The 17,731-nt window shown below is 43.2% G+C and overlaps 1 protein-coding gene across 1 annotated transcript; it reads left to right on the top strand.

Annotated features, from left to right (window-relative positions):
- Nucleotides 1–268: 268 nt before the first annotated feature.
- On the top strand, nt 269–16,020 carry LOC140835403 (nuclear transport factor 2-like). Its single transcript, XM_073200895.1, has 11 exons — nt 269–424; nt 531–602; nt 711–742; nt 13,063–13,168; nt 13,459–13,744; nt 13,833–14,059; nt 14,164–14,329; nt 14,451–14,572; nt 14,695–14,760; nt 15,677–15,746; nt 15,851–16,020. The coding sequence occupies exons 2-11, from the start codon at nt 549–551 to the stop codon at nt 16,018–16,020; spliced, it is 1,299 nt and encodes a 432-aa protein (XP_073056996.1). The 5' UTR covers nt 269–424; nt 531–548.
- Nucleotides 16,021–17,731: the final 1,711 nt, after the last annotated feature.

Genomic DNA, 17,731 nt, shown 5'->3' with positions numbered 1-17,731 from the left:
CCAACTCGGAAAAAATACAAAATATATTAAGGTATAATTTGTTTTGAGTTTCAAATTTATAGAATAAAAATTGATTATTTATTGAATGATAAATTATTTAATTCTATACGATAAAAAATAAAATAATTAATCGATACCAAACAATCCCTTGAAGTAATGGCAATCCTAGTTGAACTGATTTGCACGCACGAGTCCCATGTAGATAAGCATGCCATTATATTATTTTATACAAATCCAAATTTCCTGTCATAACTTTCTGGGAATGACCATAAGTCGAGGAAATGGACAAAGCTTCCCTTTTTCCGCCTCTTAAACCCTAGATATTGCGGCCGAAGCTTACTGAAATTTTGAAATCGTGAAGAAATTAGAGATTTTTACGCACCAGTCGCTGTCTTAGATTCAATCGCTGCCTATTCGAATACAGGTGTTAAAAAATTATGTTCATATATATCATAATAGGACGTGATCCGGAATGATCTGTGAAACTAGGGCTTATGTGAATCAGCTAGCTTTTATTGTTATTTTTATAGTTAGATCATTTGTTGGTGATGGCGGCGGAAGCAACAACAATGCCTGTGGCGGCCCCTGTCTCTGCTCAAGTTGTAAGAGCTCTTATTATACATTTATGTTCTTATTTACTTTTTCTCTTTTTTCATTCACGGTTCGAATGTTCGGTTCTCTGATTTGGGTGGACTCAGTTGGGATGATAGGTCGCGAACGCATTCGTGCAGCAGTATTATCATGATGCGATCCTAGTGAAATGGGTGAGCCGGGTCGGGTGCTCCACCAGATCTGCTATCAATAATTTATAGTGTTTGAGAATCTGAGTGACGGTAATGGCTTGAATGATACCTGCAGACAATGAAAAGAACTCGTGAATGGGCGCCAGAGGGGTGTCCGGCGTGGCCACTCCGATGCTAAAGTCAGCAGGTGAAGGATGAACACAAGCAATATTTGAGAGGAAATATGTATAATGCTTGAGAGTTCAAAATTTCAGGATCTCTGTATGACATTAATACCTGCTATTTATAGTGGAAGAATGGGTAGTTACCTTCGATTATCCCACCACCTACTAAGTCGGTATATCATACTAGCTTCTGATGGCTTCTCGGACACTCCAAACCCAAGTTGTTCTGACAGATTGGACTACTTGTATCACCCACACTCGAGTGTGGTTCATTTCTCGAGGTGGTGTTGTTATCGAGGTTATCCAAGTGGTAATGTGCCGGGAAACATGCCTGGGAAGATGAGAGACTGCCCGAATGATTCCGCTAGGGCCCGAGCTGTTGATTGAGAGCTCGGAAAAAGTCATAATGCCTGGGAAGGGGGGATTTGCCCGGGTTTTTTAGGAGACTTACTATGCACATGGGTCATGACTCTAGCTGTCGGGTGAACATCGACCCGGATCCTAATGAGGGTATCACCACCCATCCTTAAAATAGTCGGGCTAGAGCTTGACTCGCTGTCCCGATTCAGTCATCACAACACTGAGTAAATACAAGCACTGCCTCCCGCATTTCCCAGTTTCTTAATATCTGACGTTTATTATTATTTTTTTAAGAAACTTTAAGCGAGGTCATGATGACGCATGCGTTAGTAAATCTACCGCCGAAAAGCTGTTCATATTCCGAGGTAATGATGGGCCTGTCTCCTCGATAACCATACATGTCTTTTCATCTGCCTGCTCAATTTCCTAGATTCCTTATGATCATCCGATTGGATTTGGATCCACGGTAGAGACTGATTCCCTCCTATATATATATGGTAACTTTCATGTCTCTTCTTCTTCATTCCATCAATATTAGCACTCAACAGGTGCAATGGCGAGTTACAGTGGTTCGAAAGCTCCTGACATGGCAGCAGAGTTCATGAAAGCGGCTTTTGATAAGCAGAAGTTGGATTTGGAAGATGAAGTCTTCCAAAAGATCCTCCATTACTGGCAGGAGCTGCAAGGACTTCAGATGCTTCAGGAATGGGAGGAGGCTATCACTCCGGAGCTAGTAGCCAAGCTTGCGAAGTATCGGGAACGCTTGCACATTCCTGATACGGAGAACCTGTTCGAGGACAACTACGTCCTTCAACTGATGCTGTTCAAAGAGAGGAGGGCTTTGCAGAAGATTCTCGCCTCGGATAGCTTCACCAAGGCGTTTACTGGTAGCTCTGTAAAGAAGTTTATAACTAAATGGATGGCCTCTGTAAAAGAGGAATTTTTTAATGTAACTGGTAAAGAGTTCTCGGAATAAAAATGTTCATTTAGCTCGCTCTTGTTGCCCATATTCTACTGTCATAGAATGATAGGTGTGTCACCGAATAAATAAATATTCAAAATTGATAAATAACTTAAAGAAGAAGAAAAAACCGAGGTTAGAATTCCCCGTGCCCAGGGTGAAATAACGGGGCCTTATTCTTCTCGGGATTTGGATAAGAACCTCAGACCCCAAATTTTCTGTGTGACAATATACGATGACGGGCCCTTAAGCCTTCTGGATAACCATTCCATTACCCAAGGTAATAATGATTTCTCGATATTGTAATTCGTGCGCGCTCTTTCGACTACCCGGAACAATTTACGAGGCACATCATAAGCGTCCACGTGTGCTTAAATTAGTAATGAGTGATTAATACTGAAAACGCTTCAGTTGGCCGTAACCTTTTATCTTCCTTCCTATTAAATACTGCACGCCTATAAAATAGTAAAATTGTAGGGTGATTAGATTATCCATTCAATTATGTCGAGCTCCAGTGACTGCAGCAGCACGGTTTCTTCCTTTGGTGCGCATAGCCAAACACCAGCCGAGATACGCCCTTATGTAGCGGCCTTGAAAAGGACGATCGAAGGGTATATTGAAGTAAGGGTGATGGCCACTTGGTTCAAGATACAGGATATCAGCCTTACACACCAAGATGGTAGGGCTCTCAATCGTGCCCAGAGAGCAACAGCCAGGAAGTATAGGCGAGAGCTAGGGGTAGCTCGTATTGCAGATCTGGCTACTGACCAAGTTCTGCTGCACGCAATGCTGCGGAACGAGTGGAGCCAGTTGAACAAGATATCAACTTCCGAGCTATTTTCCAATCTTCTTATTCCAGAAGTAACAGATTGGATAAATGATTGGAAGGACTATGTAGCCTCGAGAATGGCAAATATGTAACACAATATTCTAATAATTCTCTCAAAATGAAGGAGTTATTGGTTCCATTTTTGTCTTTTACTTTGTTGTGTGGGCTTAGCTGGTACTAATTTTAACATCCTCCGATTTTTTAGAAAAAGAAAATGGGTTTCTAAAAACTCCAAGTTTAAATTAAATAACGGAACCTTAAATCTCCCAGGCTAATAATAAGATGCCGGGGCCTTAAACCTCCCGGGCTAATAATAAGATGTTGGGGCCTGAAACCTCCCGGGCTAATAATAAGATGTCGGGGCCTCAAACCTCCCGGGCTAATAATAAGATGTCGGGGCCTCAAACCTCTCGGGCAAATAATAAGATGCCGGGGCCTTAAACCTCCCGGGCTAATAGTAAGATGTCGGGGCCTCAAACCTCCCGGGCTAATAGTAAGATGTCGGGGCCTTAAACCTCCCGGGCTAATAATAAGATGTCGGGGCCTCAAACCTCCTGGGCTAATAGTAAGATGTCGGGGCCTTAAACCTCCCGGGCTAATAATAAGATGTCGGGGCCTTAAACCTCTCGGGCTAATAATACTTTGTCGTTTGGCTTTTTCGGTTTTTTAATGCAATGTTATAATACCGCGCCCCCTTCTGACAAGATGTCAGGAACTGTACGTGTTCCGGGCAGATGATCGGTCACAACGCCTCGTTTTGTGTGTCTGTTTTCAAATATCCCGCTTAATTATGCCGCTCAATTTCCGAGGCTATCTTCATCCGTCTGATTCGTCTCTAGATCAACGATGAGGATCACTCTTTCTTTTCCTATAAAAAGAGATGATGGACTTTGAAAAAATCACTTGCAAATTCATCCCCCCGATGAAGCCCTTGCAAGTTTTCTTCTTGAAGCTCTTTTGCGCAGGCTCCTTTATTTCCGGTGACAGTCCGCCGCGGCAATCATCCATTTGTCTTTTTCAAAAATCGTAAGTCTTCTCTCTCCTGTTCCACGAATATGTCCAACTCCACTTCTTCTACCTCCAGAGCCAATGCGCGAGGCTCGCCTAGCGACGAGTCCACCGCGCTGCGCTCTGATTCTCCCCCGTCTCCCCCTCGTCGCTCTATTACTCAGCCCTCTCAAAAACCCCTTTCTTTTCGAGTCAAACCTTCCTTTGCAAAACCTTCCTCCTCTGGTACCTCCCTCGTTCCTAAGAAAGACCATAAGGGTAAAGGTAAAGCTCAGGCCTCAAACCTCCCCTCTACTGAGGCCTCAGGAATTCCCTGGTTTTCCCAAATGAGCAGCACACTGCGCTCGGGAGCAATCGAGGAACTTAGATCTCTAGGGCATATTCCTTCTTCCCATTCTATTATAATCCCCGGGACTTCCGACAGGGCAGACAACCCTCCCCCGGGTTATATTACTTTTTTCCGGGATCAACTTAGGAATGGCCTCCGATTTCCTCTCCCTTCCTTCTATACTGATGTTGCCAAGTTTTTTGGTGTTCCAATCAATCAATTCCATCCTAACTCTTTTAGGATTATGGCCTCGGCCTATGTCCTCTTCAGAATGAATGATTTTCTTATTACCCCTCCCATCCTTCATTATTTTTTTGTTTGCAAACTAGGTGATAATGCCTTCTCTCTCTCAGCCCGACTTAACGCCCGCTTCCTTGATGATATCCCCTCTTCCCAGAAGGGGTGGAAAGGAAGATACTTCTTCATTCAACTCCCGACCCCTCCCCCCTGTCAGACTGGCTTTATCTCCGCCCTTCCCCAGCAGCCTGTCCTGCCTCGGGCTTATAAATTCGAACCCTTTTACACCCGGAGCCAAGAGTTGGTAGAGGGCAAGAAATTTTCTTCTTCCGTCCTTATTGCTAATGAGAACTTGATTACCTACGGGTTGAGTGTCCGAGCGGAGGACCCCCTAGAGAGGGTGATTGATGAGGTTGATGACTCGGGCGCTCAACCTGGTAATTCTCGACGTCTCGGTCTTTCTAAAAACTTTTATACTCATTATTCTTGCTGATTCCTTCTCCTTTTTTTTTGTAGATAATCCAGAGATGCAGGAGGCTTTTGCAAAGAAATGGGCGGCTGAAAAGGAAGCCAAAACCAGGAGGTTGGCAGTCCAGAAAGCTGCCCTTGAGGAGAAGATAGCCGCGGAAGCAGAAGCTCGGCGGCAGGAGACGGGTCAGATTGATGTCCGGCAAGAAGAGGTAACCCAGGGCGATTCTCAGGAAGACCCCGAGGACCACGTCCCCCTCATCATTAGAAAGCGAAAGGCTACTACCAGCCCGGAGCTAATTCTTCTTGGTGACAACCATGAGAAAGGGCAGGGCTCCTCTCAAGCTGCCCAATCACCCACCCCTCCCCGGCAATCATCACCAGAGGAGTCTCCCAGAGAACCCCTCTTAGTGGATCAACCCACCTGGCTCATGATCTTTACGGAGGGAGCCACCGCAACAGGCGCCCGTCGTTTTAAGCATATGCTTACTCCGGCTGAAGAGGCCTTTCTGAAGAACCTCGGGCCGGGGGCCCGGTTTTGCGAAGGCTCCAACCGCCTTCTATCTGTAAGCTATTGATTTTTCCTTTCTTTCCTTTCTCCCTACTTTCTTCTAACTGGATTTGTACAGGCTGCCCAATTGATTATTTCGGCTTTCGAGAAAGTGGCGGGTGTGGCTTCTCGGAAAAGCCAACAAGCTCGGGCGACTCAGGAAAACCACGATCAACTGCATAAGGAACTCGCCCGGGCTAAAAGCCTTCATGAAGATGAGATCGCCATTCTCAATGCTTCCTTAGAATCATCTCAGACGGCACTGGAGAAATGTCGGGATGATCTTAACGAAGCTGCTGTCCAAGAAGAGCATCTTCAAGGTATTCTAAATGTTGCGGAAGCGAGCAATCATGCTCTCTCTGAGCAGGTGGAAGTGCAGCAGCTTCGGGCAGAGAAAGCTGAGAAGGCTCTGGCCTTGGTTGAGTATCACAAAAATCAATGGCAAGCCTCCTTCCTTCAGTCGCCTGCATTTAAGAAGGCCGTAGAAGACAAGGCTTATCCTCTTTTTCAGACCGGCTTTGAGAGATGTCGGGAACAATTTGAGGGAGCCGGACTTCTGCCCCTAGATAAGGAAAACTTTCCTGATTTTGGCCTGGCTATTGCATCCCTTCCCAAGGAGGGTGAGGAGGAAAAGGAGGCGGACAAAAAGGAGCAGCCCGAGCCTGAGCATGTAAATATAGACTAGGAGCGTACCTTCTTTTATTTTCATTCCTGTAGTCCATGCCTTCGGGCTTTTTATTATGAAGAATTATTTTTCTTTTATCAACATCTTGATTATACTTTCGTCATCCGAGTAATACATTCGCCCTTAAATAACCAATTATTACTTTGTGTTGTAAACTGATGGGGAATATCAAATGCATACCTGGAAACTCGGCCCTTGCGATGAATGGAAGTATTTATAATCGATAAGCGACTAAAAGGTATGCCCACTTTCGCCCAGATACCAAGCACTGGCTAGTATATTGAAACTTGAAAACTTGGACCAGAAAATAATTTTAAAAGCTTGGCTTGACCCGGGCATGGTGTCTTCAAATTAGGGTGTAGTGCACTAGGATTTTAAGAACCACGGTGCGAAGCCCTTGGCCGGGGAGCATGTCCTGGGACTTGTGAATAGTCGAGGTGTGGTTCCCCGAGCCAGGGTGTAGTGCCCTGGGCTTTTAAGAACCAAGGTGCGGAGCCTTGGGCCGGGGAGCATGTCCCGGGACTTGTGAATGGTCGAGGTGTGGTTCCCCGAGCCAGGGTGTAGTGCCCTGGGCTTTTAAGAACCAAGGTGCGGAGCCTTGGGCCGGGGAGCATGTCCCGGGACTTGTGAATGGTCGAGGTGTGGTTCCCCGAGCCAGGGTGTAGTGCCCTGGGCTTTTAAGAAACAAGGTGCGGAGCCTTGGGCCGGGGAGCATGTCCCGGGACTTGTGAATGGTCGAGGTGTGGTTCCCCGAGCCAGGGTGTAGTTCCCTGGGATTTTTAAGTTGATTTTTCTTAATGTACGACATAGCAAATGTCACAATACTTTCTTCTGCGAAACATAGATCTTTCATTTATATTTTCAGTGAATCAATTACATCCATTATGCATAATACTGCTTTAAATTAAATACATTCCAAGGTCTCTTGAGAGAGTGTCTTTGCGCATCTTCTAAATAAAAAGATCCTGAGCTGACCCTCCGGGTGATTTTATAGGGTCCTTCTCATTTTGCTTCCAATTTCCCCACGTCTCCAGCAGGATTGACTCTCTTCATAACAAAATCCCCTATTTGGAAATCTCGGACTCGGACCCTCTTATTGTAAGATTTCATAACTCGACCCCTGTATGCCTCCATGCGGACGAACGCTTGGCCTCTTTTTTCTTCAATTAAATCCAGTTCCATTGCTCGGCTTTGGTTGTTATTGTCCGGGTAAGATTCTACCCGGGAAGAAGTCTTCCCAATCTCAACTGGCAGGACTGCCTCAGAGCCATATACCAAACTGAAAGGTGTTTCTCGAGTAGGTGCCCGGGGAGTAGTGCGTAGGCCCAAAGAACACTGGGTAATTCTTCCACCCAATCCTTTCCTTTGCCTTGAAGTCTTGTCTTTAGTGCTTGTACGATAATTATGTTGACAACTTATGTTTGACCGTTTGCTTGAGGGTAGGCAACAGAGGTGAAAGATTGAGTGATCTTCATTTCTTGGCACCATGCCACAATTCCCTTGCCCTGAAATTGCCTGCCATTATCTGAGATAAGTCTCCTGGGCACTCCAAAACGGCAAACAATGTTTTACCAGAGAAATTTTAGTATTTCCAGCTCAGTAATTTTTGCCAAGGGCTCAACTTCTACCCACTTAGAAAAGTAATCGACTGCTACCAACAGAAACTTCTTTTGAGCTCGGGCGATTGGGAAAGGGCCCACAATATCCATGCCCCATTGATCAAAGGGGCAAGATGCCCAAATAGGCTTCATAAGAGTGGCTGGGATATGTCTGAAATTTGCATGGTGTTGACAGCCCTCACAAGTCCGAACAATCCGAGCAGCATCTTGATTAAGTGTTGGCCATAAGAATCCGGCAAGCATTGTTTTTCGGGTTAAAGACATCCCTCCGAGGTGCTCAGCACAACATCCTTCATGAATCTCTCGGAGTACATAATCTACCTCTTTCTCAGGTAAACATTTTAAAAGAGGCCCCTGAAATGATCGTTTATATAAAATAGTATTTAAGAGAACAAACCTGAGAGCTTGTCTCTTAATTCTCTGAGCCTGGGCTTTATCCTCGGGTAATTCATCTCTTTCAATGAATCTGATTAAAGGAGTCATCCAGGAACTTTCTACATCTGGTACTATTTCTTCTTCCGTTGAGAGGACCAGCCGAGTAATATGCAATATTTCCCAGGTGCTATCTTCAGATAGAGAAGCAGCCATCTTAGCCAAAGTATCTGCCTCAATATTTTCCTCCCGGGGTATTTGCTCGACACTCCAATCCTCGAAGCTTTCTGTCTGGGCTCGAATGAGCTGTAAGTATTTAATCATCTTATCCTCCTTAGCTTCATATTTGCCCTTTATTTGTTGAGTGACGAGCAGTGAGTCAGAGTACATAATAATTCGGGAAGCACCTACTTCCCAGAGGGGATATCAACACCACCCCCACCCCACAACCAGCCAGGCTAGACGCCCCATCCACGAACAATCTCCACATTTCTTCTTCATTGGGTTGGATCATCTCAGATAGAAAATCTGATAAAGCTTGCGCTTTGATAGCCACCCGGGGTTTGTATTCGATATCATACTCCCCCAACTCCACTGTCCACTTGATCATTCGCCCGGATACCTCAGAATGAGTCATGATCCTACCAAGAGGACTATTGGTAAGAACAACTATTTGATGTGATAAGAAATACGGTCTTAGCTTCCGGGCAGTCATGATCAAGGCCAAGGCAATTTTTCTACTTCAGTATACCGAAGCTCGGGACCTCTTAGAGCATGACTGACATAATAGACAGGCTTCTGATCAGAGCCTTCTTCTTTGATTAAAACTGAGCTGACAGCATGCTCCGTAGTGGATAAGTATACGAATAGTTTTTCCCCGGGATCTGGCTTTACTAAGACGGGGAGCTCTGCAAGATGGGCTTTCAAATCATGGAAAGCCTGCTCACACTTATCGTCCCACCCAAATTGGTGGGCCTTTCTCAGGACTTGAAAGAAAGGATAACTTCTATGTGCTGACCGGGAAATAAATCGAGAAAGGGAAGCAATCCTCCCGGTCAACTTTTGTACCTCCTTTGCCGATTGGGGGGATGGCATGCATAAGACAGACTTGACCTTCTCCGGATTTACCTCAATTCCCCGCTCGGTCACCATGAATCCTAAGAACTTGCCACTCTTCACGCCAAAAACACACTTGGCCGGGTTGAGCTTGATCCCATATTGCACGAGCGTGGCAAAAGTTTCCTCCAGATCAGTAATAAAACTGGAAACCTCTCGAGTTTTGCCCAAAATATCATCCACATAGACTTCCACGTTCCGCCCCAGCTGTTTCTCGAACACTTTGTCCATCAGACGCTGATAAGTAGCCCCTGCATTCTTCAACCCGAAAGGCATTACAATATAACAAAATGTACCTCCCGAGGTGAGGAAGCTGGCCTTGTCTTGATCGCTTTTGTCCAGGGGAATTTGATGATACCCCTGGTATGCATCCATGAAACTCAACAGCTCATAGCCCGAGGTGGAATCGACCAGCTGATCAATCCGGGGCAGCGGGTAATGATCTTTGGGGCATGCTTTATTTAGATCACGGAAGTCTACGCACATACGCCACTTCTCGGTAGATTTGGGCACCAGGACCACATTGGAGAGCCACGTAGGGAATTGTATTTCCCTAATATGCCCAGCTTTCAGGAGCTCCTTGACTTGCTCACTAATGACTTTGTCCTTTTCAGGGCCAAAGTGCCTCTTCTTCTGTTTTACCGGGTGAGACCCCGGGAGGATGTTCAACTGGTGCTCCTGATATAAAGGGGGAAATTCCTGTAAGCTCCTGCTGGGACCAGGCAAACACACGGATATTAGTTTTTAAACATTCAATTAAACTTACCCGGGTAGATATGCTAAGGTCCCGGGCCACCCGGATTTGTTGGCCTGGTCCAATTTCCACCGTCTCCTGTTCTTCTTCTGCCACGAAATGCACCTCTCCTCCTTCTGTCATCCTCATTTCTTCTCCGTCCACCTTTGCCTTCTTCCCTTCCCTTCTGGTTTTCCTCTGATCTTCTCGGACCTCCTCCACATAACATTTTCGAGAAGATGGTTGATCTCCTCGAACTTCTCCCACCCGGGCTCCCACAGGGAATTTTATCTTTTGATGGTAGGTGGATGCCACGGCTCTTAGCTCGTTCATAGCCGGCCTCCCCAGGATGATATTTTATGAAGATGGGGAGTCCACTACGGTGAATGAGGTCATTACCGTCTTTTTAAGATCTTGGGAGCCCATGGTCAATGGCAGGGTAATCTCTCCTTCTGGGTATACCACATGGCCAGCAAAACCAAACAGGGCAGTCTCCACAGTCTTCAAATGATAGCCCTGCAAATCCATCTGCATAAAGGCATATTTAAAAATTATATTTACGGAACTGCCCGAGTCCACGGAAACTCGCAGAATATCATAATTCGCCACTCGGGCTTGGATCACCAGGGCATCGTTATGGGGTAGATTCACCCCTCTTAAATCCTCCGGGCCAAAACTGATGCTCGCCTCACTCCTCCTCGCCCCCTCCACCTCCAAGCACTCTCTCCTACTTCTTGACTTCCTTGCCCGGTTAGAGTCTCCATCAGTAGAGCCCCCGGATATCATTTTAATCGTCCCTACAACCGGGGGCGACTTCTTTCTTTGTTCAGGCTCGGGTCCTCTTCTCCTTCTGGGCTCGACCCTAGGATTGTTTCATGACACCTCCTCCCCGAGAACTGGATCCGGGCTGCCGCGACGTCCACGGCGGCAATCTCGGCATCTGGGTGCTGCTGATGGGTCTCGGGAGGGAAGGTGCAACATAGTTTCCCTTCAGAACTTTGCAATCCTCAGTGTTATGGTAACCGAATTTGTGAAGAGAACAAAATCCTTTTTTCTCTGGGCGGGGCAGCTGATGGTCCGGAGCCAAGTCTCTACTGCACTCCTACACCTCCTATCTCTCGGGCAATCTTCAGAGGCACATGATGAGAGAAATGCCCTGAATTGCCCCTCTTTTGTCCCCTCTCCTCGGGCTTAGATACTCGATCTCTTCTTTCTTTTCTCACAGCTTCCCTCTTTTGTTTCTGGGCTTCCTCCATATTTATGTACTTTTCGGCCCGGGATAACAGGTCCTCAAAATCCCCGGGCACCTTTTTCGTCAGTGACTTGAAGAATTCCCCCTCTCTCAAACCTGGGTAAAGGCAGTAGTCTTGGTCTCCGTGGCACAAGCCGGGACGTCTAGAGCCACTCTGTTGAACCTTCTGATATAAGCCCTCAAACTCTCTTCTGGGCTCTGCTTTACTTCAAAAAGACTAAAAGTAGTCTTTTTGTACTTCTTACTGCTACTGAAATGGTGCAGGAATACCTTCTGGAACTCTTCGAAGGAATGCACGCTTTGAGGAGGCAAACCTTCAAACCATCTCTGAGCGGAGTCCACCAGCGTTGTCAAGAACACTTTACACTTGATTCGATCAGTATAACAGTGTAACATGGCCATGTTCTCGAATCTGGCTAAGTGCTCCTCCGGGTCCGCATTGCCATCATAGTCCTTAACCTTCGCAGATTTGAAATTCCAGGAAGAGGCTCCCGGACTATGATGTCAGTGAACGGGCATCCTCTCGGGACTACCCGGCCAACACTCCGTCCTTCAACCTGTCCTTCCAGGACCTTCATCTTCTGCCTTAATTCCAACAATTCCTCCGCCATGGTAGGAGATTTGGACCCGGCGCTGGATCCCTCGTCTTCTCCTACCCTTTCGTTATCCTTCCTCCTCTGCTCCTGCTCCTGCTCATGTCCCTGTTTATCACCGGGTGGTGTGCCAGGGTGTGAGACCTCTTTCCGGGCCATAGCTAGCGCGACGGCATCGGCCATCATTTTCTTTAACTCCTCAGGGGTCAGGGTAATGAGGTTTGGTCCGACGTTATTGACATCAGCTTGTCTTGAAGTTTGCCCCCCATCACCCTGGGCGTGAGAATTACCCTGATTGGTTCTTCTTGTACGAGCCATATCAATGTCTCGAGCTCAAATTTCCCACAGACGGCGCCAATGATGCGATCCTAGTGAAATGGGTGAGCCGGGTCGGGTGCTCCACCGGATCTGCTATCAATAATTTATAGTGTTTGAGAATCTGAGTGACGGTAATGGCTTGAATGATACCTGCAGACAATGAAAAGAACTCGTGAATGGGCGCCAGAGGGGTGTCCGGCGTGGCCACTCCGATGCTAAAGTCAGCAGGTGAAGGATGAACACAAGCAATATTTGAGAGGAAATATGTATAATGCTTGAGAGTTCAAAATTTCAGGATCTCTGTATGACATTAATACCTGCTATTTATAGTGGAAGAATGGGTAGTTACCTCGATTATCCCACCACCTACTAAGTCGGTTTATCATACTAGCTTCTGATGGCTTCTCGGACACTCCAAACCCAAGTTGTTCTGACAGATTGGACTACTTGTATCACCCACACTCGAGTGTGGTTCATTTCTCGAGGTGGTGCTGTTATCGAGGTTATCCAAGTGGTAATGTGTCCAGGGAAACATGCCTGGGAAGATGAGAGACGCCCGAATGATTCCGCCAGGGCCCGAGCTGTTGATTGAGAGCTCGAGAAAAGTCATAATGCCTGGGAAGGGGGGATTTGCCCGGGTTTTTTAGGAGACTTACTATGCACATGGGTCATGACTCTAGGTGTCGGGTGAACATCGACCCGGATCCTAATGAGGGTATCATATCACATACTGCATCAGTCTCCACAGCTAGTACATCGCTTTTATCAGGATATCAGTAAGCTTGGTCGTCCCGAGACTGATGGATCCTTGAGCATAACCACCACCATGCAAGTAATATTTTGATCTTTCTTTAATTCTGTGTAAAGGGTCATAAATTATAATTGTATTTCCGTACTTACAGTTGATTGAGTTCAGTAATATCAGTGTGGTGATGGATAGGCTAATTATGACTATATATACTTAAAAATTCAACTTGTTGTTTGAATTTCTTCGGTGTTTAATGTATTGATACTTTGAAGATTGGGAATGTGGAGTGAGAAAGATACTAAGTGTTGGTTGAGTTTTTCATCTTTAAAAAGGTTTCTCTCTTTCACTCTTTTTGTGTGTGGTATGATATGCAGGCCATCAATGAGAAGATTGTGTCACTCAACTATAAGAATTCCAGAGCAGAGATCAAGTCTGTGGATGCACAAGAATCCTATAAAGGTGGATTTCTTGTTCTTGTGACTGGATATCTAACAGGGAAGGACCACTTAGTTCGTAATTTTACTCAATCTTTCTTCCTTGCTCCACAAGATGTGGGATATTTTGTTTTAAACGACATGTTCCGCTATTTGAACGACGTCCCTGTTACCCCAGTTGTTGTCAACGATGTTATGCGGCTTATGCCCATTGCTCCTGATCCAAGTAATTAAAATATTATTTAGTGTTTGGTTTCCTGGTTGTTATCATCGTGGTTAGCAATTTGATGTTTTGTTTTCCCTTTGGTTTGCAGTGTCTGCTCCTGTCCTCGAGAATCATGTTTCTGAGCAGATCACTTCACCTGTGGAGGAAGTTATTTCTGGAGAAGTTCACAACCCTACAGAGAATGGACATGTGGAAACTGTTGAAAAAGAGGTCCATGTCGTGGAGGTGGTTGATGAAGTACCGGATGATTCACGGATGGTGGTTGAGTCTAGTGCCAAAATCGAAGAAATACCTAAGAAGTCTTATGCTTCCATTGTAAGTGGTGGAAAATCTCACACTTTGGACTTGTATGGTTAGTGGGAGCTTTCTTTTCGACCATTTAATTGTCTAAACCAAATCCCTTAATGTCACTATTTCAGGTGAGTCATCTTAAAAAAAGTGCTGCAGCTTTCTCACCCCCTCATGCTACTACAAAAGCTCCACCTAAAAATATGGATCAATTGAAACCCTCTTCTACCATTGCCACTGATGGATCAGTTTCTAGTTCAGAGGCTGTTGATGATGGAACTATCCCAGAGAGTGAAGGCATGATATTGCGAACATCTATTGTCTGTCTTATTTCATTCAGAAGACACATGTCTTTGGTTGAAATTTAGTTACTTTTTTGTTGGTATGTCTCATCATTTGTATTTTGCTATTTATGCAGCTGATGGATACTCAATTTATGTAAAGAGGCTTCCTATGAGTGCCACTGTTGGCATGCTCAAGGAACAATTTGAGAAGTTTGGGACCATAAAGAGTGATGGCATTCAAGTCAGAAGTCACAGGGTCAGTTGAAATTTCATAGAAGTTATATCTTAGTTAATAGAGAAATAAAACACTGATTTTTTCTGTTCTTGGACTTCTGTTACTAATAAACAATGAAATGTGCTGTTGTATATTTGCTGCAGCAACAGGGATTTTGTTTTGGCTTTGTGGAATTTGAGGAGGCAAGTGCAGCACAGGAAGCTCTTGAGGTATGTGGCATTCTATTTTTGGATGGAGTTTATTTTGCTACATCAGAAATTCGTCTTACTTTTTAGTTTATCTATGGATTCATACTAATTAATCATACTTAATTTGAGAATGAAATGGTGAATGGGATTATTAAGGAAATGACGTTTCTGTTATTGGGGCATAACAGATCGACTTGTTTCTCTTTAATTAACAAATATTGTTGATGGGTAAGAATGGGCTTCTGAAACCTGTTTCAATTAATCATAAGTCTTACATTTGCATATTTTTGTTCTGTTAACACTTATATTTTGTGACATTGCGTACAGTAGTTGTAAATAAAGATTTAGCAATCTACCATGTTTTATTTTGTCATTGGCTGAATGGTTTCAAATGCCTGTAAGAGTGTTGTAACCTTGATAGAAGTTCATTGTAGCCATGAGCAGCATTATGTGTCTTGGGCGTTTCGAGTGCACATTTTTGTATAGATGCCGACTACCATTTGGTCTTAAATTATTCCCTCCACATGTTAGAATGCTTAGATGTCTGAGATATACCAAGCTGAAGGAGAAATTTATTTACTTTCTTTATGGTTTCCTCTCATTGTTAAGACTTGTTTATTGCATCTATTCAGGGTGATAAATGTATGATGTAGCAACGACCAAATTATTGTCTTCATGGTTATCCAGAAATCCATAGTTTATACACCAAGGCTAAAAGTTCTAGGCAACATAGTTTTCAATCAAACATGACGTCTTGCTGTTAAACAAATTTCGACATGTTGCTGGTAGAATTGTAGAATGTCCATCATGGGTTTTTAGTCGTTTGTCATAGCTGCCTAGTATTGTATAAATTTTTACTTATATTGCCTTTAAATTGGATTCTTATCCTAGTATTCCACTATTGCTCTTTATTTTTCACCTCGTCTTGTTGATTCAGGCTTCTCCAGTATTAATTGGAGGGCGCCAAGCCTTTGTCGAGGAAAAGAGGTCCACAACAAATTCACGAGGTTAGCGGACTCTGTTAGATTCGATAAAATTATTTTGTTTTTAACACATCAAATCTTACAATTTTGTATATCATTCATGAATATCTTCTTTCATGGTGTAATAGGGAATAACAGCGGAAGATTTCAATCTGGAAGGGGTTCTGGATTCAGAAATGAGGGGGGTAGAGGGCGTGGAAATTACGTTGGTGGCAGGGGTTATAGCAGGGTTGAAAAATGTGCAAATCACAAAACTAAAAATATAAATTTTCCGATATTGTATTGTTCTTTCATATGATATAATCTAACCTGAGCTCACTTATCAGATATATATTTTATAGTCGGAATTGAGAGTAAATTCTCTCATCCATTTCTGTCGATAGAATATAAATTTAATATAACAATACACCCATAATATAGATTACAATCGACCAAAGCATTTTCACACTCAACTTCCTAGACCTAATCGAATTGTTTTCGAAATTGAGAGTAAGAATATTCCATCTTTTGTCCAAGAAATATAGGATGCTTCTCACATGCTTTATATTTCGAGTAGGTCTCTTGTGAGCCGATCTCACGAATCTTTATTTGTGAGACGAGTCAACCCTACCGATATTCACAATAAAAAGAAATACTCTTAGCATAAAAAATAATATTTTTTTCATGGATAATCCAAATAAAATATATGTCTCACAAAATACGATCCGTGAGACCGTCTCACAAGTTTATGCCTTATATTTCTGCATTCACAGTCATAGCATGTGTTCGAGACATTATTTAAAATTACGTTTGTATTTTTGTTTAAAAATCCAACACCGATAAAAATTACGTCCCGGCGTATAAAATCACCTCAAAACCCCATATTTTCAAAAATAAGAAAAAGCATCACCCATACTTTAAATAATTAAATACAATTATTTAATAAAAATCATTTTCTATTTTTTCAACCCTCGGTCTCCGTTCCTCGATCGCAACTCGAATAATCTTTAAAAATATATTTTTATGCAACCATGCAGAAAGTATATTTAAAACATGTAAATATGCACAACATAATTAATTCATGCAATTAAAACATTTAATTAAAAGACAAAAGAATTTAATAATTGCATGACGTAGTTTGCGTGAATCTTTAAATTTTTGGGGCGTTACAATCTTCCTCCCTTAAATTGAATTTCGTCCTCGAAATTCGCTTATAATTGATAATCAAAAAATTTCTTATTTCATATCGTATAACGTATAAAAATGCTAAAGCATATAAATCATATATTATCATAAAGCAATTAAAAATGTGACGTAAACATATGATTCATATAATTATGCAGGTAACATCATAAAACCATATAAAGCATTTAAACTTACAATTTTGAGGCTTGACGACTGATCTTCCTGGCGCTGATGGTGGCATAATCTTTTACATGACCTTTGCTCTGATACTAACTGAAACGTCTGCTATTTGTTTTCTTAAAACATGCTAGAATTTTTTTTTTATTATATTCAATTTTCGGCCATACACATAAACCTCATAAAAATATTTTTATAAAATATTTTATCCTTTAAAATAAAACATCATCCAACTAGCATTTTAAAAATCAAGTGAAATAGTCATAAGAATGAAATCGTCACATGTTTTTACCAAACCTAAAAAGCAATAAATGTTGAAAAGTGTAGCTCATACTAAACCTCTCAAAATCTCTCAAAAAGCATAAAATAAAATGTCGTAAAAATCTTTAACTTAAAATCGTAAACTTAAATGCGGAAATAGAAGCGCTGGTCCTCGGGTTATGTGCACCGACAGTCCAGCAAGTCACTCGTCAAGACCTCCAATATTATAGTTATTTATATCACCTACATCATACACACCTAGTGAGTCTAAAGACTCAACACGTCATATTCTTGATAACGAGTAATACGTAATACAGTTAACATATAACAGTGAAAAATACTTATACTTAAAATATCGTTTTCATGAAGATGCATAAACATAAACATAACATTTTCGTAAACATTTT

This window comes from Primulina eburnea, chromosome 6, assembly GCF_022965805.1.
Source record: "Primulina eburnea isolate SZY01 chromosome 6, ASM2296580v1, whole genome shotgun sequence".
Taxonomy (NCBI): domain Eukaryota; kingdom Viridiplantae; phylum Streptophyta; class Magnoliopsida; order Lamiales; family Gesneriaceae; genus Primulina; species Primulina eburnea.
Note: the sequence above shows the minus strand (reverse complement) of the source record. Positions and strands in the feature narration are given on the sequence as shown.